General features: G+C 45.7%; 1 protein-coding gene across 1 annotated transcript in view; it reads right to left on the bottom strand.

Annotated features, from left to right (window-relative positions):
- ERN1 (endoplasmic reticulum to nucleus signaling 1) overlaps positions 1-23456 on the bottom strand; it is a 77887-nt gene that overhangs the window by 24701 nt on the left and 29730 nt on the right. Inside the window, exons 3-10 of the mRNA XM_019637782.1 lie at positions 11074-11107; positions 9973-10045; positions 7224-7296; positions 4769-4891; positions 3700-3801; positions 2589-2850; positions 1236-1314; positions 46-211 (exon numbers count right to left, since the gene is read on the bottom strand). Of these exons, the coding sequence (XP_019493327.1) occupies positions 46-211; positions 1236-1314; positions 2589-2850; positions 3700-3801; positions 4769-4891; positions 7224-7296; positions 9973-10045; positions 11074-11107 (912 nt within the window). The remainder of the gene's footprint in view (positions 1-45; positions 212-1235; positions 1315-2588; positions 2851-3699; positions 3802-4768; positions 4892-7223; positions 7297-9972; positions 10046-11073; positions 11108-23456) is intronic.

A 23456-nucleotide genomic window follows, 5' to 3' on the forward strand; every position in this document is an offset into this window, starting at 1 on the left:
ACCAGGAGGCAGCACGTGACCTCAGACGATGAGAAACCAACTCACCTATCAGGAGCCAGTAGTTCCTCAAGTAGTTGAGCTTGTTTTTGCCTTTGAGCCCAGGGTCAAACTTGAGGTCCGTGCTGGGTGTGATCACACACTCCCCTTTGTCCCCAATGGTGACACCGTCGGTCTGGGGGCCTTCCAGCAAAGGAAGAGTGCTGCCTCGGGGCTGTGAAGACAGAAGTGGGGTGAGGCCTGGGGGCAGAAGATCTACCCTGTGACTGTCCTGAGCACTGTAGGGACCACCACACCTCCAGGTGGGGCTGGGCCAGGACAGTCAGAGCAAGACACAAAGGCCCTAAGACTGGCAGGAGGGGCTCCACCCTCAGGATGTGACAACACGTCTTTAACATGGATATCTTTTTAAATTCTGACATCTGGGAACTGGGTAACAGGAAGGGTGTATGTGAAATTTCAAGCGGCTACTGTGAGAAGCAGTGTAAGTGAAGGAGAATGTGCGGGTGTCTTCCAATCCACAATCCACGTGCCTGACCAGGGCGGAGTGCACTCCACCATGAGCCGGGTGCTGGCTCGGGCTTGGCTGGAGCTGCAATGCAGGCAGTGCTGCCCTGCTCACAGGAGCAGCTGACCAACTCACTGGAAAGACAAGACATGCCAACCAAACAGCTCAAACACTGCAAGGACCGAAATGAACAGCCAGGATCATGAGGCCTCAGACACTCAGAGACGGCGCGCTGGAGGCGGGCCGGCAGGAGCTGGCGAGGCTTGGGTAGGTCACGAAAGGATGGAAAGGACTTGAGTGGGGAAAAGAAAGAAGGGAGAAAACTTGAGGTGTGAGGCACAGCTTGAACAAAGGCTAAGAAAGATGAACTAGGAACTTCTGGGAATCAGGGAGAAGATGCACTTGGTTGGGCACCAGCAGTGTGGTGGGAGGGCACCGTGGGACTGCTCTGAGGAGGGCTGTGAACACTAGCCAGGGCAGCTTAGACTTGAACACAAAAGCAAAGGGCAGTGACCAGGGCTTCCTAGGCTTAGGCAGCTGCTTTTGTCATGGGAGTTCTCCTTCAAGTAGAAGGTGGTATGTGTACAAATTGTTTTTGAGGATTTAAGGTCTGTCTTGCATTTTAAACCAACAGGATGTTTATATGTATATGATTCAAAGTCATTCTTTGCAAAAATGGAACAGGGGCAGTTAGGAGGCTGCACCTGTGATTCCTCCGTAGTGGACTTACCACAACGGCGACCCCCTCATGGACCATTGAGGGGGAGGCGTAGAGGCTGGTAGAGTATTTCCCAACATACAGCGTGGGCCTAGGAGAAAAACAAATACATGCATTCCACAGTCATTTAAGTTCTGGATCCCAACAAAAGGGAGCTTTCTGGAGAAGAATGACAGCCCCAAATACCACCCAGAAGAATAACCAGATTAACTCGTGAGCCTTCTGGGGGTGTGAAGGCATGGATACTGCCCTGGGAGCCAGAGAACTGGACTGCAGGCCCTAGCTGCGACTCACTGCCCACAAAAGCATGCACAAGTCTCCTAACTGCAAGCTCTGGTTTCCTCACCTGTAGAGGGCAGGGTTGCACTAGACTACCCTAAAATGACCTGCAGACAGGACTACGCCACGATCATCTGGGAGAGACTGAATCCTTGTAACCACCGCAAAGCCTCTAAGGTGGCCCTGACTAGCACACTCTGACGACCGAGCTGACACCAGAATCACCAGCACGCTGTCTTGTGATTCTTAAGGAGTCTACAGGGCCTACCGAAGCCCCGAGAAACAGCCAACTGCTCTCATCTGGATGCCTAAAGCAAAGGGATGCACAAAACATTCCAAACTGGGTGAGGCTTCCAGTCCCCCAGCCAGGTGGTCTGGCTCTGTCTGGGGCATCAAGTAGGGGGTGGCGTTTGGCTGGTCTGTGGTGTCAGCGTGAAAATGCAGAGGCTGTACCTCCAGACCCTTCTGGTTACTGTCAATAGCCAGTTTGGGGCCGGTCGTCTACTAATTTCTCAAAATCTCTCTCAACAAATACCTTACATTTGAATGGTGGTGTGCAATTTAGAGAACACGTTTATACACATTATCATATTTGATCATCTCCAATATTCCTGTAAAGTGGGAAGCTGAGGCCCAGCAAGGCTATGTGACCTATTAACAGGTGGGGGTGGACAGCACAAGCCTGCTGAGCCTGAGACACACACACCGTAATACTGTTTTCCTGATGTTTAAAGCAAATGTAACTTAAATAAAAATTGAGAAAATACAGAACATTGAAAAATAAATACACTGTTTGTATGTCACCACCTGAGGTAGATCCAAATCGTACTGTGAGTGCCAGCCATCTCTTTCCTATCCCCACCCATCATTTTAACTCAGTTAATACATTCTGAAGCGTCACGCGGGGCCCCCCAGTTCTTACATTCTAAGGTTTCGGAACGAGCCAGTCTTGGCTCTTTATATTCCTCACGGCTTCAGAGTTGTCTGCCTGAGCCCTGGCTTTCAGTGTACGGTGTGCCACACCGCAGCAGGACCAGGAAGCCAGGGTCACAGCTGCCCTCTTCTGCCCCGAGTTCCCCGACTCACGTCAGCTTGCTCTTGGCCTCCGTCTCCTTGGGGAAGGGGTACTTCCACTTGGTGATGCGCCCCACCTCCCCAGACATGAAAGTCAGGTAGCGCAGGGTCTCCACAGCGACGTTGATATGCATCACCTTCCTCAGGCCCTCCCGCTGCCAGACGTAAAAGGCCACCACAGGGGAGGCGTAGTTTTGGATCCACAGGACGTCGCCAGATTCACTGTCCACAGTCACCACCAGCCCATCGCCATTGGACACAAAATGGGACATCTCTGTACAGATAGGATAAACAAGTCGAGTCTCACCCCATCTTGCAACCACATCCTCTACTCTCCTGGCAAGTTGCAGCCACTCAGCTAGAGGAACCGAGACTTCTGGAGTATTCTCAGGTCTCTTCCAAACAGTTTCACTCATTTCCAGTGAACGTGCTCAGGCTCTACAATATCAAGACACTGCGAGCTGCCAGCTCATAAACATGAGACGGGATCAGCCTTTCGCAGGGCATTACTGGGTGGTGCTCGACAGCATTCCTTTCAGTTAGTGAGGAGATGCTGAGGAGCCAGCAGCCAGTGGAGATGCCTCTGAATCTGGCATCTGACAGCAATCATTTCAAACCTATTGATCAAACTGAAAATGGAGCTGACCACTGACACTTCCGACATCTGACCCCAGAGGGGACTTCTGTCCCTCTTCCAGGCACCAGTGTAAAGATGGCAGAATTGGTTTTTAGTTTTCATTGGAGTTGGGTGGTGCTTACTAGAGAAGTAGCTAGGGGGTGAGCCACGTTTAGGGAGTGAGCTGTGCATGTTACAAGTTGATGATTAATTCTGCTTCTCATGGGCCTCTAGTAAATTCCTTCTGTGACACAGAGGGACTCAACAGAGTGCGTCCTCCCTCCTCTCAGGCTAAACTTGCCACCATCTTACTTGGGTTCCCCTCCACACTTCTCACCCAGGCTCCTGCCTTCAACACTGGTGAAGTATTTACTGTCACTCCATGGAAAGTCCAGAACCTGGTGTCCAAGAGTGTCTTCAAGAAATACAGCTTTCCGGAGCAATTCAGCTTTTTCTCATGGGTCACAAGTCCCCGTCTGACCTTGCAAAGCCACCAGGTGCACTTACTGTAGTCCACGTCGTCCTCAGGCAGCGAGGCTGCGTAGTCGAAGTAGGTGGCGTTCCACCGGAGCTCTCGGGTTTTGGTGTCGTACATGGTGATGGTGTACTCTGGGGAACACACACCAGCCCGTTACCCAGAGGGACCATGGCAGCACTGAGGTGCTGACCTCACCTAAATCACAACAGACAAATCCTCCCTAAACTGCCTGTAAAGAAAAGTCCAGGCCACCATGTGAAAAGAGAAAGGCCACATGGGAAACTGAAGTCCCAGACACATGCGTGAACCCAGCTGCCGGCATGCAAAGCAGAGATAAGCCAACTGCTACGCCCTTGAACTCATGACTCAGAATCATGAGCAATATCACGGCGCTGTTTTAAGCCACCTGAGTTCTGGGGTGGTTTATCATATAGCCATAGACAGCGGGTATTAGAAATTGATACCTACAAGTAGGAAGGTGCCCTAACAAAAATTGAAAACATGTGGCACTGACTGGGACCAGGTGGCAGATGGAGGCTGGAAGGTCTCCATGGAGACAAACAGCAGTGAGAACACTTGCTATTGGAAGCTGAAAAGGGGTGACCCAGGCGATGTAGTAGTGACACAATTACTAATAGTAAGGCTATGGCTTGCAGTAACTTGGAAAATAGAAAGGACAGTGAACTTGTGTATCTTGCTAAGGACATCTCCAGGTAGAATGCGGAAAGTGCCAAATGGTTTCTCCTAACTGCGTATAATTCAAGATACATAAGCTAAAGAAGAAATGGACTCAGTTTCAAGCTGAACACAGAGGGTTCAGGACTGATGTTTCAGCTGGAAAAGATTCTCAATGAAAAAAATGGCCCGTAAAACTGTGCGTGCCCTGACGATGGGAGAGCTGCTATACCAGGGAAGAGGCTTCACAGAGAGCGTGGCTTTGTGAGGGAACAGAGCTGTGGTAAGAGCTGTGTTTGGAAAAGACAGATCTGGCCACCTTCTAGAGAAAGAAGCACAGGGGCAGAGAGAGCCACGAAGAGGCCACTTCAGGTCCTTTCTGGAAACAGGCAGGTTTGTACATGACAAAAGGATCCTTCTTACCTGTTCGCCCAAGATACAGAAGAGAAGTCGATGGGCAGAGACTATCTGCAAAGGCCGATGACAAAGTCTGCTGCTTCTCCCCGGTCAGAAGGTCAACAACATACCAAATGTCCTGCTTTTTACCTGAGAAAGGTCACAAGGACACACAATGGTTTACACTCGTCCTATATGGAAAAAAATATCGCTGCCAAACTAGCAGCCTAAAATGACCTCTGTGCTGAGAGACAGGCCTGAAATTCTTACGATGCTGAAGACATGTCTATGCTCCGAGGGTGACAAAGTAATGGTCATGTGTCGATAATGAAACTTCTTGGGCCACTGGGTCTAATAATAATCTAATCACGTATAAAAATTCCCCCAAACCTAATAACTCATAGATTTTATTGTTTTGGTTAGTGACTTTAAATATTACAAGTCTGTCCTGTAAAGGGTAAGCCTTTTTCCTTAGATAGGATCTATATAAACATAATAGAAACGTACCCAAGGGTTCCTCTCTCTGATAACCACTGTTCATGTGTCTCAACATCCCTACCAATCAGCTCATATGTAAAGAGGATCCAGTTACTGTTTATAACTAATTACCTGGTACCAGTAACTGGGCAGTGGAGTTGGTTGCAACCTGGTGCTAATGAGGCCCAAATTATCTCAGCTCCCGTCCCCGCCAGTAAGTCAGTCCCCAGCCACAGGTTACAACTCTCAGCTTGGTTGGCTGAATAAAAGGTATGAACAGGTGGATGGCACAGCCAAACAACACTATCAGGAACACTCGAAGACATGTATTACATCTGCAGCATACTGCGTTTCTCCGAAAATATGACCTAACTGGAAAATAAGCCCTAGCGTGATCTTTTGGGATGCTCGTCATAGAAGCCCTACCCCAAACATAAGCCCCAGTTAAGATCATCAGCCAGACATGACTGTATAAATAAATGTAGATTTTTGTACATGAATAAATAAATATGGAGATTGTTGGAGCAAAAATTAATATAAGACCCAGTCTTATTTTCAGGGAAACATGGTGGGCACCAGCGCATCCTGGCAGTGGTGAGTCAGGAACACGGGTTCCCATTTGAAGGTCAACACATTCACCATGACGTGCGCATTTCCGTTTTGTAAGGCATGGCCTCTGGTCACTTGTATCTTCCTAACATATTGGCCAAGTTTCCTATTTCAAGAGACTCTTGGAAGCAGAGTACTGAGACGCCAGGAAGATCACCAGGCATTCGAATTGGCTAAAGCTACACTCAGTTCTAACAGATGGAGCGTACGTGCCTCGGCCACATGTATGAGACTTGTCCGTGGATCATTCGCTTCTGATCTTAACAACAAAATCCTAATACGATGAAGATCTACAAAGGTAGAGTGAAAACGTCACCAAAGAGCCTTTCCACAAGGCATGGTGTCCCTCTGGTTACTGCCAGGACCATTACAGTCTCCATAACCCAGCTACTACTTTAATGGATGGACTGGGCAACTGCCATGCTTTTAAATACGCTCAATGGAATCACTTAAGAGGGCATCACACAAAGATAATGGAAACACAGTATCTTAAATGCATCATAAGTGATGAATCGCTGGCAAAAGCTGGAAGGCCAAATAGAAAACAGTGACACAGATGGTCAGAAGATGGTCAGGCGGGCACAGGGCATGGCCCCGAGGAGAAAGAGAGCCTGTGCTGACTTACTTCCTTTAATTCCCTCGGCTGGGGGGTTCCTCACTCTCAAGGTGTGGAAGGACGCAAGAGCCCAGGGTCCCTAACTTAAAATTCAGCCTGCACTCGAGGCCCAGAAATATACATACAGCTCCCAAGGCATGAACAGGCAACAAGCACTTCCAGTTCCTCAGAAAGAAAGCTGCTGTATAAATACAGGATATTATTACTGCTGCGATTTCAAGATAAATACAGCTCTCCTTTGTGTTACAAATGCATTTTTATCGACATTCTGGCAGCAACATGGTAAAAGAAAAGCAGGCGATCTGATGCTTTGAAAGATGTGACCCCTGTAGGTATGAAGGCAGCTTATCTAGGCAAGCTGCTAAGTGCTGTTTTTATCCAATATTCTGATAGCAGGAAATACTAAGAAAGCCCTATAATTAATAGGCCCTGGCTTCCCTTTCTTGGCTCAGACTATTGTATTCACTTTACATTTCATCCAATTGCTTCTGGGTATGTTGTAATCTGTAAATGGCAGGGGTAGGTCAACACAGCAGCTAAAAGCTTGTTAAATGAGTAACCATATTAATGGTGTCAAGTCTGTTCCCAAGTGGGGGGAACCTTTTCTTAATTGTTCAGCTGATCCTGGCGTGAACAAGTGGAACCAAGGCAAGAAAGACCTTTCCCAGAAGGGTTGGTGTGGGAGTGACTGCATGCCTCTCCCTCAGACACACCACTTTCCCAGGTTCTGGGGCTCATTTCAGAGCTCAAAGTTTCAGTGAGGAAAACAGGAACTCTTACCCATGTAGAGAATTCCATCTGAACTTCGGCATGGGGATGCCTGTACCAACTCCGGGATGGTAAAGGGAAGTTTCTTTTTAAAAAAAAAAAAAAGATAACAGGAAAAAATAAGTTAACCAAGTCTTGTGCAATTATTACAAATTTATGGCACAGTCTGTTTCTGTTACCCAACTCTGCTAAAAAGAGAGAAGCACTGCTGATGGCAGATGGGAGTTTTCCTAACTGGAAACCCAGGACAAGGGGCATCCCAGGCTTCCAGAAACATTTTGGACAAGCCCTTGGCTCCTGGGTCCCTGGTGCTGTAAATATGAACTCCGAGGGGCCCCTCCAAGTCTCTTTTTCAGAGGGCTTCTGGGGACGACACAAACCTTTTCTGAAAAGACTTACACAAATATGAAGAGTTACACAATATCTGAAATTTTAAGAGGGGCAGGAAGAATTCTCCTGCCTTGGAAAGCAGACCCAGAGCCAGCTAGACTGAGTAGGGTGTCAGTGCTTTTCAGAGCGGGAGTGAGCCACGAGATTAATTCTGAAGAGAAGCAACCTCCGTGCCCAGCTGAAGCTTCAAAAAAAAGGAGAAGTCATCATCATGTGGGCAACAGAGGAGGCTGAGGTGGAAAAGAAGTTTTGATGTGCTCTTCAGTATATAATTCTCTACCAAAAAAAACAAAACAAAATCGAACCTTCTCGGTATGATAAGGAAGTTAGGGTAGGTGCCAGGAAAAGAAACTCAAAGGTATCCACATGTTTCAATTGCATTTCATCAGAAAATTGCTTCTTCTGGGTCTACAGCTGACATCTGACGAGCTCTTCTGGTGGATGTTTGTTTCAGTATATTTTATTTTTGGAACATTCTGTGTTTTTGAAACTGCTGTATAAATACCTGCTTCAACTACACCACCACCTCTTTCTCCAAGAAAGAAAAGATGTCTCTCCAGCTTTAATAAACAGAACTTTAACTAACTAATCATGTGGACTTTCCCATCACCCCAACATTTCAGCTAAGCCTTTGAAAAGGGAAAATGCCACAGAGAGGCTGTAATGACTGGGTTTCTGCCAGATGGTTCTGAGAATCAGAAAGTCATTGCGAGGCTTCCAGCCTGGAGTCCTGTGGGGTCTGCTGAGCCTCCCAGTTCAGGGCCCAAGATGGAAACACGTTGTTCCTGGAGCCGCTAAACCACAACGCGGAAAAGCACGTGGGGTGGTGGTCAGAGCATCCTTAGGAAGTTAGAGCTCTTCATGTCTCAAGTCCAACACTCGAAGCTTTGGCCTTGGGCACGTTTCTTCACCTCTCCAGGCGCAGTTTCCACACCGCTACTATGGGGACACCTACATCCCCGAGGGCTGCTGAGAGGCTCACATGAGACAACGTATACAAATCGCTCAGCCCCGTTTCTGGCTAACAAAGTGCTTCCGAAATGGAGGCTCTTGTAATGGGAGAGAAATGCTGAAGGGGAAACACATGCTCCTCTACACAAGGCTTGCCCTTCTCTTCCCATCTGTTTCAGTCACAGGTATTCACTAAATAATTTTAAAACACACACGTTAGAGCTCACAAGCCACTTAAAAGTCTAGGCCAGTGGCTTTCAACCTTCGCTGACATCCTGATTTGTATTTGCATTTCCCTAATGACTGATGAAGTGGGGTACCTTTCCATATGCTCACTGAGCATTTGTGTATCTTCTTCTGCCATTTTTCTATTGGGTTGTCTGTCTTTTAAAAATTACAACATTCTGGGTATGTTGTAATCTGTAAATGGCAGGGGTTCTTTATATATTCTGAATCTGAGTCCTTTGTTGGATATGTGTATTGTGACTACATTGTGGCCTGCTTCTCTTAATGAAGAAAAGTTCTTAATTTTAACATAATCTAATATATCAATTTTTTCCCTTTATGGTTAGTGTGGGATGTTTCTGTTTTGTATCTTATTTAAGACATGTTTACCTTCTCTAAGGTCATGAAGATGTTTGTTACTTTTTTCTTTAAGTTTTGTTTCACATTTCACATTTAGATGTGTAATTTCCGTGGAACTGAGTTTTGTGTGTCTGGTGCAAGGCAGGAGTGAAGATCTTTTTCCATATGGACATCCCAATTGACTCATCCCATTTATTGAACAGACCAACCTGCCCTACTGTACTGCAGTGCCACCTTTGTCATAAATCAGGTGATCACATGTGTGGGCCTGTTTTTAAATTCTCTTATCTGGGGAGCTTTTTAAAAATCCTGATGACCTCGATTGATTAAATGGAGACTTTTGATACTGGAACCCAGACCCGGTATTTTCTTAGCGTTCTCCAGGTTATTACAATTACAATGTCTAGCTAAGGTGGAGCATCACAGATCTAGATTCTCAAATGGAGGTGGGAATGGGATATCACATGCTCCCCCTACAAGGGGACGTCTGCTGGGGGGTGGGCAGTGTTTCAAAACTACCCCCCACCCAACACCAATTTGAGAATCACAAGTTAAGCATGAACCCTTTTATTAAAGGGAGTATTATACCCTTCTAGTGTGTTGGCTGGGCCATGAGAACTTGCTGGCCTAGATCAATGTTTCTGAACTCTGGCTGCCATTTAAACACTCATCCAGGAAGCTGTGAAAAGGTATTGATACCCAGGCCCTACTCCAGCTCACCTGAATCAGAATCCCCCCGAATGTTTTTTAAGCTCTCCGGTGATCTCAGTGTGCAAAAGTTGAGGATCACGGGTCTAGAACCGTGGAGGTACACGAAGAAGCTAAATACACTCACCGTCAAGCCTTCATTATTCTTGCCCCCAAGTGTATACAGGCTGCCATCATTGGGATCTGGGAGGAAGGCAGGCCTAGAAATTAAGCAATAAGTATCAATGATAAATTATAGCCCAGGGCACAGAACAAAACATCAAAGCCATGATTAAGGGAGAAGGGGAAAGTGCAATGTGTGTATGTGTGTGTATAAGACAATTCCACCCACTGTTCTTTCACTTTGGCCACAGATAAAATATCCCTGTGGTGGTGTATACCATACTTGAGTGGAAAAAAGCAACCTGCAATGGAAGAATAGTAAAACACCATAGGAGAGTAAATATATCATCATGGGGTCAAATCACTCTGGATGAAGGTTAAATAAGTGAAAAGGACTCACCAAGTCTGCTTCTCAGTTTCCAAGTCAATTACGTACAGAATTTCAATAATTAATACTTAATAGCATGGCATGGACATGAACAGGTTGAACAAATCTATTTTTAGCATTCAACAAACATTTACTTTTTAAACCGGAGGCAATGACAGCAGACTCTGAAAGTCTGGCATCAGAAAGAACCCGTTGAGGAGATGGATAAAGGTCTCTTAGTCAGTGGCTTCCCATGAAGCAGATGTGAGGGGGTCTCTGGTAAAGTTAACCTGCTCGAGACTACGCCTAGGCACTCAGGAACCCCTTGATGAATCTTTTCTCTCCTTAGGCTGTCCCATTATTTGAGGCTCTTACAGGTGCTATTCAACTTTCTAACACACACACTCTAGTAGCAGGTCACGTTCATGTTTCCTCTCTATGGTGTAATACAGTAAAGACAGAAAGTGATCTGTACCCTTAGGCTCTCCTGAGGACTTTGGAAGCTTAAGTTCAAAACTCAACTTAAGTTCCATGTCAAATAAGCCTTTTTCATACCATTGCCTCCCTCCCGCAGAGAACTGACTACCATCTCCCTAACACAGGCTTCCATCTTAGCACCTGTAAGACTCTCCCTGCCTCAGTCATTCTCACTCTACTTACATTTATACACATATGTACTCCCAGCAACTAGCTTCATAAATATTGAGTAATATAGAGAATGACTTAAAGAGAAGTACTGAAGCAAATCAGAAAACTTACTCTTCGACATGTGTTGGAACCTGCAGGACTGGATCTGTGCAAGAGAACAACAAAGGCATCATCAGACAGGCTCTAAAATAGCGAGATTCCTACACAGTCCCCAGGACCAATTTATGAATTTACCTATGTGAGATAATGTAGGTGAAAGCACACGCAAAGGTACAAATGTAAGCTCTCATGATTGTCACTGAGATTGGAGAGAGAACTGACAGCAGAATGGAACTGCTGTCAAGAAACGTGCAGATAACTTGGGGATGGACATAAAAGGAAGAACTAGTCACAACCCACAGTGGACAATGGGTCACAGTGTTGTTACCTGACACATCAAAGACTTTTAAAACCTAAGTTATCACTTTGCCAAATACTTGGAATGGTACTAGACTTTCCCATTAGGAAAAGCAAAACTGCGGCTTAAGAATCAGTTTTGCTGTTGATGAGAATCTGATTGGATGGTAAATGGATACACCCTTTTGGAGCAGCAATATGGCATCTTAGGGTCCTCACGTGTTCATTCTCCTGATTCCCTTTGGTCCACTAATTCCATTTCTATAAAATCTAGTATAAAAATAACACAAAATACAGAAAATGCTTTCTGTACAAAGATGCTCATAGTAGTATTACAAATGACCTAACTATTCAATAATATGGTTTAATTATGAAATGTCCACCTGGAAGAAAGTTAAGGATTCTAAAAGGGTTTATAAGATTTTAAAACATGTTCAAATCTTGATACGATTATGTTCAGGAGAAAAGATAACATTGTACATAGAGTATCAATGCAGATGAGGAGAAAATCTTCAATGCACATAGAAAAAACTAGATGCAGAGGTAAAACAATACTAATTGTAAGTTATCTCTGTTGGAAATATAAGTGCTCCCCCACCTTTTTGATATTTCCCCAAATTTCAACAAGAGTGGGCGTTACTTTTTAAATTGGGAAAAACTTTTTTCTCAGTCAAAACGGCAGAATCTCTTGTTCCTTAGATTCTCCTGGGCACAAATCCAGAGGATGCTCCTGATTCTTTGGGATGGATGGTGGCGGGGACAGCACTGGACGCTGTCACAGTGCTATAAACAGAGCTAAAATCCACAGGCATGAGACGGCACAGGAATGAGGTATTTCCAGCAATCAAGACCCCATGGGCTGAACAGCCACGCTGGCCACAACTTCAAAGCTGGGGACAAGGGCAGCACATACTGTAATAAGATTCTGGATACAGAGTTCCAGGCTCCGTCAGCTCTGCTTATGGTGACAGCAGCTGTCTAATTCTCCCAGTCAGTGGGGATTCTCAGACAAAGAAAGCTCTTTCAAGCCTTATCATATGTTGACTTTGCTTTATAAGCCCAGCTCCTACATGAAGGCATAAGTTGTTCACAACAACAACAGAAGTACACACACCACATGTGGTCTGTGGGCAGCAAACAAGCAACTCATTAAACCAACAACCTTTCAGGAAACAGGAGGAACTTTCAGTCAGTAAGCATATGTTTGTCGTTCCCATTAGTCAGCTCTCTGCACATGCTCACAAACAGACTGATGCAAGAGACAGGAAATCAGGGCACACGGCGCTCACCCTACTGAAACAGTCAAGGTGCGATTACAACCCGGTTACTTCAACGCAGCCCTGCAAGCCGGGAAAAGAAAGGGTGATGTGTGCCAAAGAAAACATCAGTCGAGAGGGCATCTTTTGTGTTTGTTTCAGCCACTTAAAGGTATCACAGATAAACACAGATGGAGAGGACACTGCCGAATTCTAGCAATTCACCAGAAACAAGACATGGAGCCTAACAGGATTTTGATTCCTGTTTATAAGCTTATTTTTGTTGTACAGCGTTTGCTCACTCTCAGGGACTCGTCTTCAGGTGCAGATTTTCCTGGTTTTCTAGCGCTTATCCACTGGTCACCTGACACTGAGGCCTCAGGTCTCATGCACCAGAAAGGTTCCTGTTAAGACACAGGCTGTTGGCAGGAGCCAGAAAAGGAATGGTGGGACAACTACACCGGTGTTTAAGGACCATGCTTTTTTTCTAGGCTTAGGAGGAGATGAACTCCAGTAGGAGGACCTTCGGACTATCTTAGCATCCCATCCACTCAGCAAAATAAGGTCCCCGTAATAGACATCTGCAGAGCTGTAGGTCATGTAATAGCACAAGGCAGCTCTGATAGAGGTGAGCAAACGTGTTTTTTTCTCTCTCAAAGAATCATTTGAATTTGAGATTGGCCTTAATACTGCAGAAAAAAATTGTATGGGGGGGCATACAGATAAAAAACAAAAAATGGCAGCCTGTTGATAACTGTTGAAAGATGGAAGTGACAACACTGGCGAGTCATTTTACTGTTCTCCCTATATATCCTCGAAATTTTCTATAATATACAAGGTTAAAGGTAAAAATGGTGGGAAAGCCAGCAAAATAAAAGTAAACGGCATCATCTGAAAATGTGCCGCGAAGCCCAACGTGAAGAAGTGGTTGTTTTTGCCCTTCCAGCTACTGTCTGTCCTACAGAGGTAACCACTATTCTGACTTCTATTACCACATATAATTTTCTCCCATTTTAAATTTCATATGAATTGAATCAGAATATGTAAAAAAAAATGTGGTTGTTTTTTATTTAATAATGGGAACAGGCAAGATTCTTGCTTTAGAAAAAAAAATCAGCCATGAGAAAAGAAACTTGGCCTAACTATAAGAATATAAACAAACACAGCTACAAAACAAGCCACTCTATCTATATGGAAACTGATAAGGATAAAAGCCATCTCACAAAGCTGTTTACTTCAGAAGGGAAAAAAAGGGGGGAGGGGTATTATTTCACAAGTGAAAAAATGGCTGTTATTCCAGATAAAGGTAAGGATATCAGGTAAAGGTAAAGATATCAGAAGAGAGAGAGAGAGAGAGAGAAAAAAAAAAAAAGCTGAAGTCAGTGTTTGGTCTCCTGGATTATCATGGGAAGAAACAAACCTGCTCACGGTGCCCCTGGGGGCAGCCATTGGACTTGACTCGACTGGACTCCAGCAGGTCCAGCTCAGGCCTGAAATGGTGCAACTCTTACACTTGGAGAAACCAGGTGAACTTACTTGACACTCATTGCACCTGTTTTGTGCTAATCTAACCCTCTTTTTTAAATTTGAAACAGAAATGACTCAAAATATTGGGTTGTCGAAAAAGTCATGACGTATTTTTCCTATGTTTTTTGTTGCAAAAATGCATCATGACTTTTCTGACAACCCAAAAGACGTTCACATCTTTCCTGTGTCCAAGTTCAAAAGGGTAAAAATTTAAATACTTTTATCTCCAAAAGAAGTGAGTTTTCATCTTTTCATGAATACCCTTTTCACCTTTATTCTCCATCCCATCCTCTCTTAAAACTCCCTCTGTATTGGGCCCCAAATGGACACTTGCCTTGGGCTCCCCTCCTGAGCTACAGGCCTGTGTCTCGGTCCAGCAGCACCAAAAGCCTTACCCTTTCCGCTACTTCATGACCACTGGGGTTGATCCCATGTACCTGCTGCCCAACACCACTCTGTCAGAGGTAGCCCCCTTCATGCCACTTCCCATTCTGTGGTTCATCCTCCCCTTGAATGTCTCCCCCGCTTAGCTTCTGTGGCCCTCCCTACTCCCATAGAGAGAAACTTTCCAAGTTCTCCCCTCAATTCTCTCATAGAGCATATCCATCTCTATAACTTCAACCATAACTGCAATTAGGGGGGTCCCCATCTCTTGCTCTCTTCTTTCTGGACCAACTGGACATTCCCACTAGTTCCTGCCAGCACCTCCATCACTTGCCCAATGTCAGGCCCTCCATCTTTAACCCTAGACTGGCTTCTCCTCCAGACGACCCTATTTTGTTACCAGCACCCCTATTCTCCAAGAAGACAGGCAGGCTTCAAAGTACACTGCTGACACTCGTTTGTCCCCAGCACACGCCATCAGTTGCCAAACTCTACAGTCTACTTCTATAGTGATCGTCATCATTTTGTTTTCCACTCCAACATGTGGGAACCCCTCGTCTTGCAAGCGCCCCCTTTTCTCCTCTTCTATATGGCCTTTGGACTCAGACAAGCCCAGGCTTAAATCCTAGCTCTGCCAATTACCAGATGAGCGACCTTAGCGAAGTTACCTAATCTTTCTGAGCCTCAATTTCCTCATCAGTGAAGGAAAAAAAAAAGAGATAATAATAACACCAACCTCATGGGACATCTCTATGTCAATTAAGTAAGGATTAGATGTTTGTCAAGACTTTAAGTCAGTGCCCTGACACAGAGCAGCGTGATCCTTTTAAAGAGATAAATCAGGTTATACTTCTCTGCCACTCAAAATCCTTTGGTGGTTCCGTCTCACTCAGTAAAGGCCAATGTTCACACCATGGCCTGCAAACCCCATACAACCTCACCCTCCCACACCCATCCTGTCATCTTTAATACTCTCCCACTATTTCCTCCTTGCTCTATTCCAGCCCTGCTGGCCTCCCTGTAGTTCTCCAATACTGCCAACCTTGCCTCTGCCTCAGGGCCTTTGCATCTGCTTTTTCCTCTGCCTAGGTCTTTGATCAGATGTCACTATCTCAGAGAGATCTTCCCTGACCACCTCCCACCCCCCAGGATTCCCTACTTTCTTCCCTGCTTAGTTTTTCTCCATGACACTTGTTACCTCTGAAGTATAGTATATTTAATTTAATGTATAACTAGCTACTGTAAACTCCCTAAGGGCTGGGATTTACCTTTTGTTATCTGCTATCTCTCCAACATCTAAAACAGTGCCTGGCACACAGGAGGTGCTCGATATAGTTTAGTTTCCTTCCTACTTCTATTCCTGCCCAGCCTGGAGAGCCATTGTTGATTACTTCTAATACTCCGGCAGCTATGCTCTATCAACCTCAACCCAGAATCTACCCAGCAATCCCCTCTCCTCCACCCAGGCTCTGAGCACTGCTGAAGAAAACATTACAATCACTCTTGGAGACCTAGTATGGCCAGGTGGGCCCCATGTCACAGGAGATAAGTTCATCTACTTCCTGGTTGGCCTCTGCCCCCTGTTCCTCACAGCTGGCATTTCAAACCTTCACTCCTTGCCTCCAGGCCCCCTTCTCCCCACATATAACCCAGCCTCCTGTGGTACCGGGGAAGTCCAGGGGGACAGAGTGGGCCCTCTGAAACTTCCTGCCCGTCCTTCACCCTCCAAGTTCGCCCAACTCCACCTTTCCCTTCACGCTTTTATGAAAGGACACTGTTTTCACCTTGATATTCACAGATCTCTCACACTCATCCCTCTGGAGCCCCCAAGCGGTACCCCATCTCCGCGGATCTTCAAGTCCTCCTTCTGGCTAGCTAACTCCTTCCCCACTGCCTACAAGCACACCAAACCTCTGGGCTTTTGTCTCTCTTTTGCACACTCTCCCCTTTCTCTAATGCATCCACTTTAAGTGTACAGTGTGATGAGTCTCGTAAAACATACACATCCATGTAACCACCTTCACAATCAAGATATAGATCATTTCATCACCCCCAAAACATCTCATACCCTCTGGGTGCAATCCCCGACTTCCACCCCATATAACCACTGATGGATTCATTTTGTTTGTTCTAAACTCTCACCAACGGAACTCATATAGTAGGGTCTCTTTTGTGTCTGGCTTCTTCCTCTCTGAATCCTGGTTTTGAAATTCAACCATACAGTTGCGTGTACCATACTTTGTTCTTTTTTTATTACTGAATATTACTCCGGTGTATGGACAGACCACAATTTGTTTATTTATCTGTTGATAGACATTTGGGTGATTTCTAGTTTGGGGCTGGAAAACGTGAATAAAGCTACTATAAACATTTGTGTACACATCTTTGTTTGGACATATATTTTCATCTCTGTTGGGAAAATACTCAGGAGTAGAATGGCTGAGCCTCACTGTTTATGTTTGACTTACAGGATACTAAAGCAGTTCTCCAAAGTGGTTGTACTATTTTACATCCCCACCAACAATGTGTACATTACCTATGGTTTTTAAAATGTTGACTTCTAGGTCCTTCCCCTGGGAGCTGCATCGGTAGGAGGGACCAGGGAATTTGCATTTCTAACAAGCATTGGGTAATTCTGATCTGGGCTATGCTGGGAAACCACTGCTCTGGGTCCTGGGTTTCACCTCCTCGCCTTTTGTGCCTTTCTCAACTCACTGTTCTCTGGCCCCTACCTTCAGAATATGACCAAAACTGCCACTGCCAATTTCCAGTGACAAGCTACCAAACACTTGTGAATTCTTCTCATTGGGTCTCCACATGGCTTCTGACAACATTCTCCTATGGAGCCCATGACCCAGTTTCACTTCCAACTGCTTACTGGGTATCACAACCCGACGTCATGGCCCCCAGAAACTGCTCCTTCCCATTCCCCAGATGAGCTGGTTGGCTCCACTTCTACCCAGTCAACGATGCGGAAACTGAGATGTCCTTGACTCTCTCCTTCTCTTAATTCTAATCTCCCATTCAGTTAGATTCTGAGTTTTGTAGGATATGATCTATTAAACATTTCTCAAAATCTAAGTCTTCCTTTTCATCTCCTTTGCCACTGCCCAAATCAGGCGGTCACCACTTCTCACTGGGTCTACACAGCAGCCTCCCAACCAGCTCCGTCTTGGGTCTCCACCCTTCAGATATGCACTCTACCCGCTGCCTGCAAGGGCTTGACAAAGGCCAATCTGTTCATGTCTTTCCTTCACATAAGTCCTACCTTGGCTCCCCTCTGCCTCGCGATCACCTTCCATCTCTGTGGTTCCAGTCAGAGGTTCCCAAGCTTTCTTGGTGTGCAGAACCCTTAGCATTTCAGCAATTTCCTCATAGGGCCCTCAGCTAAAAGAAATACCTAACAGTTCCATTTATTAAGCAGTTAGTTCCAAATGACTTAAGTATTTAGGGTCTAACAACTAAAGCCACGTGCAAATAATAATAATAATAATAATAATTAATAATAATAATACACGTAAACTGAAAGAAAAGGGTTTCTTTCATTCTCAACCATAACAATTTACTAATGGGATGTGTGTATCTGTCGGGAGCTGCACGTATTCCAAATCTTATAATCAGATTAGACACTGCCACCGCCCTTACCACTCTACACTAATTTTCATGTGGTATCTGAATTGTATTACGGTAACTGCCAAAAACTCAGCTTGGCAAAGATACATCACTGAAAGGACAAGCAGTGCAATGCTGAAACTATAAACTACCTCAAGCATGGTGTTTGGCACTTGTGGAGCACTGCTGTGTTCCTCTCAAGTTCATACAAGGTGCAGGGCCTCCGAGTTCCCTGTGGCACCCTGGGGTCCCTTAGCATGGTTTGGGAACCACAGGCCTAAGCATTCGAGGCTCTGCAAAACCAGGGCCCCGTTCTCCATATCATCTTTTGATCACATCTCTTCTCAAAACTCCCTCCATGCTTTCATGTCGGCCTCCGTGCTCACCATTAGCTGTCCTGTCTCCATCTATCTAAATCTGCTTGACCTCTGGGGTCAGTTCAAACACCTCCTTCTCCAGGAAATCAGAAGCTGACCACCCATTGCACTTAGTAGGTTCTCATGATGCATTTCCTAAGGGACAGGTACTTAATTGCATGTCGCCTTTTTGGTTCTTAACTATCTAGCTAGGGGCTGAATTGGATTTTAAGCACTTGAAGGTCAGGGATCATCTATTTTGTTTACTGTGAAATATACACAGAAAAGTACATGAAGCTTATGTACAGCTTACTGAATAATCAGAGAGTGAGATCCTGTGTAACTGCTGCCCAAGTCGCTTCTCCCCTCGGAGTTAGGAGGGAGTGCTGTCCGCAGAATGACAGAAAGTCAATAATCTAAGACAGTCAATACTGTATGTGGACTACAGTCATTCAAATAAGCGTTTCTTAATAAAAAGGGTTTTTCCACACAGAAACCTACACGATAAAAGCTAAAAAGAAATGGCCAGGCATAGTTCTGTGTAGTCACTCACATTTAAAATTATTTAAATTTACAGAAACACTGATATGGCCTTTGCTTCAAAATCATGGTGGTGGGGGAAGGGGACTGAAATGCGTTGGTCATTATTGAAACTGGGTGCTGGGGGCATGCCGGTTTCATGATACTGTTCTCTTTCCTTTTGTGTATGTTGAAGTTTTTCTAAAATGAAAAGTGAAAAAAAAGAGAGAGAGAAGCTTAAAAAAGGAAACTCTTTCCAATAGGTTGAAAAAAAGGCCTGTTTTTCCTGCTCTCACCTGTGGTGTAAATCACCCAAGGAAATCTACTTGAAGCGCATAAAGGAGCTTGTCAGTACCATACCAGGCTTCCCAAAACACAGGCTTATCGGCATTGATGAGGGTCTGGGGAAAGCATGGGGGTGAGAGGCAAGCAATACAGAGAAAAACGTCAACCAAAGTTTAAATTGTTTCCAATGAGTGCTCGGGACTGACGGCCCCTTGCTGGAGGCAGCTCCAGGCAGACTTTTTTTCCACGTAGGAAGGAACAACATCCCTTTGATTACAGAAGCCATGAGAACAGTTTGCCCGTCTGAATGGAGCTCCAGGAACCTCACAAGATCCTTGTCTTCTCTTCCCCAGACGAGCACGGAAGGTTCTGGAACACGCTGCTGCTCGGGCGGAATCTATGATGAGAACTGGCTTTATTGCCCTGCCCCACCTGCCTCTTCTTTCCGGAGTACAAACATCTACGGACCCTACACATCCAGCATTTAAAACCAGTGGCTTCTCTGGCTGGAAGACTCCTTCAGGTACAAGGAAGATGTCGCGGCACAGTTAGGAATTCTGCAATCAGCCCCTTCTATGTGCACCTCAAGCAGTGATCTGAAATGTTCTGGGTTGGCCCTTTTGAAATGTATCTAAGGATGAAAAGACCACATATGAAGTCCCAACTGCTTTATGCTCCCTGTAAACCTCCGTCATACCAAATATTCAAGAGTCTCATCTTCCTCTCCCTCCCTTTCTCTCTGAGGAAGAGGGTGAGAATCCATCTATTGGTCATTATCTGTTGAGATTTACCACACACACCTCAAAAACAAATGTCAGGTATCCACCATCAGCTTGGTTCTCTGTCCCATGCTGTGTGGGATAAAGAAAGGAGCTTAGCAAGCTGACATACATGAAACGGTATATAATGAACGGCTGAAACACGTGGGATATGCCACAGGCACCACAGGATTTCCTAGGTGAGAGATCCGTGAGGGCTAGTGCACTCAGGGGAGAAAGACATTCTAAAGGAGGCTAGCCCAGCATGTGGGGATGACAAGACAACATGAGTGAAGAGCCATCACCTCTGCGGGAGCGAGGACACTGGCTAGGGCAGGGTGAAGTGTTCCTTCCGAATGCAAATACGGCTGCACAGCAGGCTGTGAGACCATGGAGTAGAAAGCTGTGAGAACTCTGTGATGCGGTATGTTGGGCACCAACGAGGAACTGACTGCAGGCTTCTGAGAGAAAGAGAGCGATGTGATACGAGTCCTGTGAAAAAGGTTAGAGAGGCAGGTATCAGGGTGCAAAGTGAACAAGAAAAAGAAGGACTCATAAAGGGTAGTGAGGAAGGCAACTCCATAACCCCAGTAAGATGGCCTGGGCCAGGGTGTGGTGGGGGTGGGGGACGAAGGAGGGGTGGTCAGAAACCAAAAAGGAGGGGAAAAATGTCAACAAAACCTAGTTCTGATCAGAAAAATGGAGTGAAAGAAAGGAGTGCATTAAAAAGGACATAGAGATTTTAATCCTCGTTGACAGAGAAACGAGGTTGGCTAGTCTGAATACAATAAATAACCGCCATTTCCTCAAGAAAACGCTTAGGGTTCTACTGTCTTCTTATAAAAATTACTGATAGAGATGAGGTGATTCACCCTCCCTTAACTCAAAGCTTGAGTCTCTCAAATATGTTTCATGAGCTTAAGTGAACCCGTTAGGGAACACTTCTCCCCAGTGGCAGCTCATTTTTCCCTCCAGAGGAAAGGTACTTCTGGAATCTGCACCTCAACACTCCCGTTAAAGTTGCTAGGCCCAAATTGTAGGGTAGAACGTCTCAAACGTTCCTCCGAGTTCAGCTTTCATGAGGAGAGCATTTTTAAATAGACGTCCAATCAAAAGCTCCTCAAAAATCCAAATCTCATCAGAACCGGGAGAGGACGCAGCAGGTTTTCTTCCAGGTAACTTCTGCCAGTCAGCAAACGTCATGTTTGACAAAGATGATCCTGGGGAGATTCCAAAGCAATCTGGAAAACCGCTCATACTAAAGGCAGTCAACTTCTACTGGGTTCTTCCTCATCCTCGCCCTGGCGGAAATAACTCAGACCTGAAAACGCACATTGAATGCTATAATCAATCGTGAAGGAATTAAGCAGGGGAGGGATAAAGCAATCCAACGCTATGGCCTACAAGCAAATGCCTGTCAGGATATCGTAAGTCCACAGAATGCATTCTTAAGTGGTGGGAGGGCCATCAAACCTTGCACTGTCATCCCAAAATGAACAAAAGGACAAGTGACTATGTCACAGCCAGAAGGGATATTTTATCCATATACTTCACCAGTCACAACAGTATTCTGATACATACCAAGCAGTGCTGCAAAGAACACCCACTGGAATTGAAACCTGTGCTACTATGTGTGGTGGCTGCTATCTACGAGACCCTCTCCACAATATGGGATGCATTACTCTAAAGCAAATCCACCATGAGGGAGGGACGTGGATGGGGGTACAGATGAAAACTGGCACCAATTGGTGACTGCTGAAGCTGAGAGATGGGTACAGGAGGGTTCGTTATATAATTCTCTATGTTTGTATATGTTTAGGATTTTCCACGGTAAGTAGTAAAAAGAGAGAGAGAGAGAGAGAGAGAGAGAGAGAGAGAGAGAGAGGAAACACATTTTCAAGATACTCAAAAGCAAAACATGCCTCTCTCATATCCTTTCTCACAAAACTTAATTTTCAGTCCTCAAAAACAAACAGCGAAAAAACCACTTTTCTTGTGCGTAAGTCACAAGGCAGAAAGGCAGTGATGCATATCTTAAGCCTAGAATATTCCTTAAGAGAAAACTGATTAGAACTATTAACGAAATGTCATTTCTTTTCACAACTTCCCCTTTGTTTCCCATCACACCTCTGAAGGCAGAACTCTGACTCCGAGGAAAATGCCCACTGCCTCAAGGACAGGAGAGAAAACCTACTGCAAAAAGCCAAGATCAGAAACTGGAATCGGCCTGCTGTGGCGATGGTATGAGTGACAGATGACTCATCCTGAGGAGACAAAGTCAAGTTTTATGTGTTTCTCAGGGCTCCTGAAAGATGTCTAGTCAGAAGGGTTCTGGGGCCCCAGTCAGTGTTAGGGACTCCAGACATTTACCGAGCATCCCAGGCTGTCCAGAGACCCCCTACCTTCAAGGAGTTAGAAATCCAGCAGGAAGATAAAGAAAAATTCACATCACAAGGAAGAAGTGCCATAACAGAGGCTTCAACAAAGCGCCTCCAGAGCCCAGCTGAGGAAGGGGCTCACCCTGCTTGAGTCGTCAAGGAGGTAACCTGTGATGGCGGCCTTAACAGACAAACAGGGGCCTGTCCAACACGGCAGGCTGCTGGTGGGGAGGAAGCGTAAGCAAGGGCCGGATGTCTCTGAGGCCTGCAGTGGGGCTGTGGCTGCCACAAGGGGCACCTACTGGGAGAAAGGGGATTGAGGCTGGAGACGTGGGAGAGAGTGGATTCCGAAGGGCCGCGCACACGTGCTGAGGAGCTTGGACTTGACCCTGTGGACCAGTGCTTCTTAAACTAATGGTGGGGAAGGATCACTGGTTGACAACTCCAGCCCATCATGGATGATGCTTACCCCCCTTTTGTAGTTCTCTCCTCATGGACAGGTAACACAGGTGGGCAGACCACACTTGGAGTAGCATGGCTCTAGACAACACCAAGAGTATTTGAGCAGGGGTGCAGCACGGTCCAATTGGTCTTTTCAGAGGGCATGCCTGACAGCAGCGTGGTGGGTGAATGAGAGGGTAAGACAGGCAGCAGAGACGGATGGCAGTCAGGGAGCTATTGCATTAATCTGGGAAATGATGTCGAGAGCCTGGCTAAGGTGCTGACCAGGGGGACAGGGAGAAGGAGTCAGATTTGGGAGACACTTCTTCAGTCTACATGCCAGGACTTGGTGACCCAGTAGCAGAGCATCAATCACTTGATTTTCCAAAGTGGGTGGGCCATTGCCAGCACCGGGAGGAACTATGGGAAGAGGCACATGATAAGAAAGGGAAACTCATATGGAAAGAAGCTTTTCTTCCAATTTCAAATAACAAATCTTTTTCTGATCCTTCCCTCATAAGATATCTCTCTCTAATATCAACCATTCAAGGGACATCTCAGGATCCTGGGCCCATCTGGCTG

This window comes from Hipposideros armiger, unplaced genomic scaffold (assembly GCF_001890085.2).
Source record: "Hipposideros armiger isolate ML-2016 unplaced genomic scaffold, ASM189008v1 scaffold_34, whole genome shotgun sequence".
Lineage (NCBI taxonomy): Eukaryota > Metazoa > Chordata > Mammalia > Chiroptera > Hipposideridae > Hipposideros > Hipposideros armiger.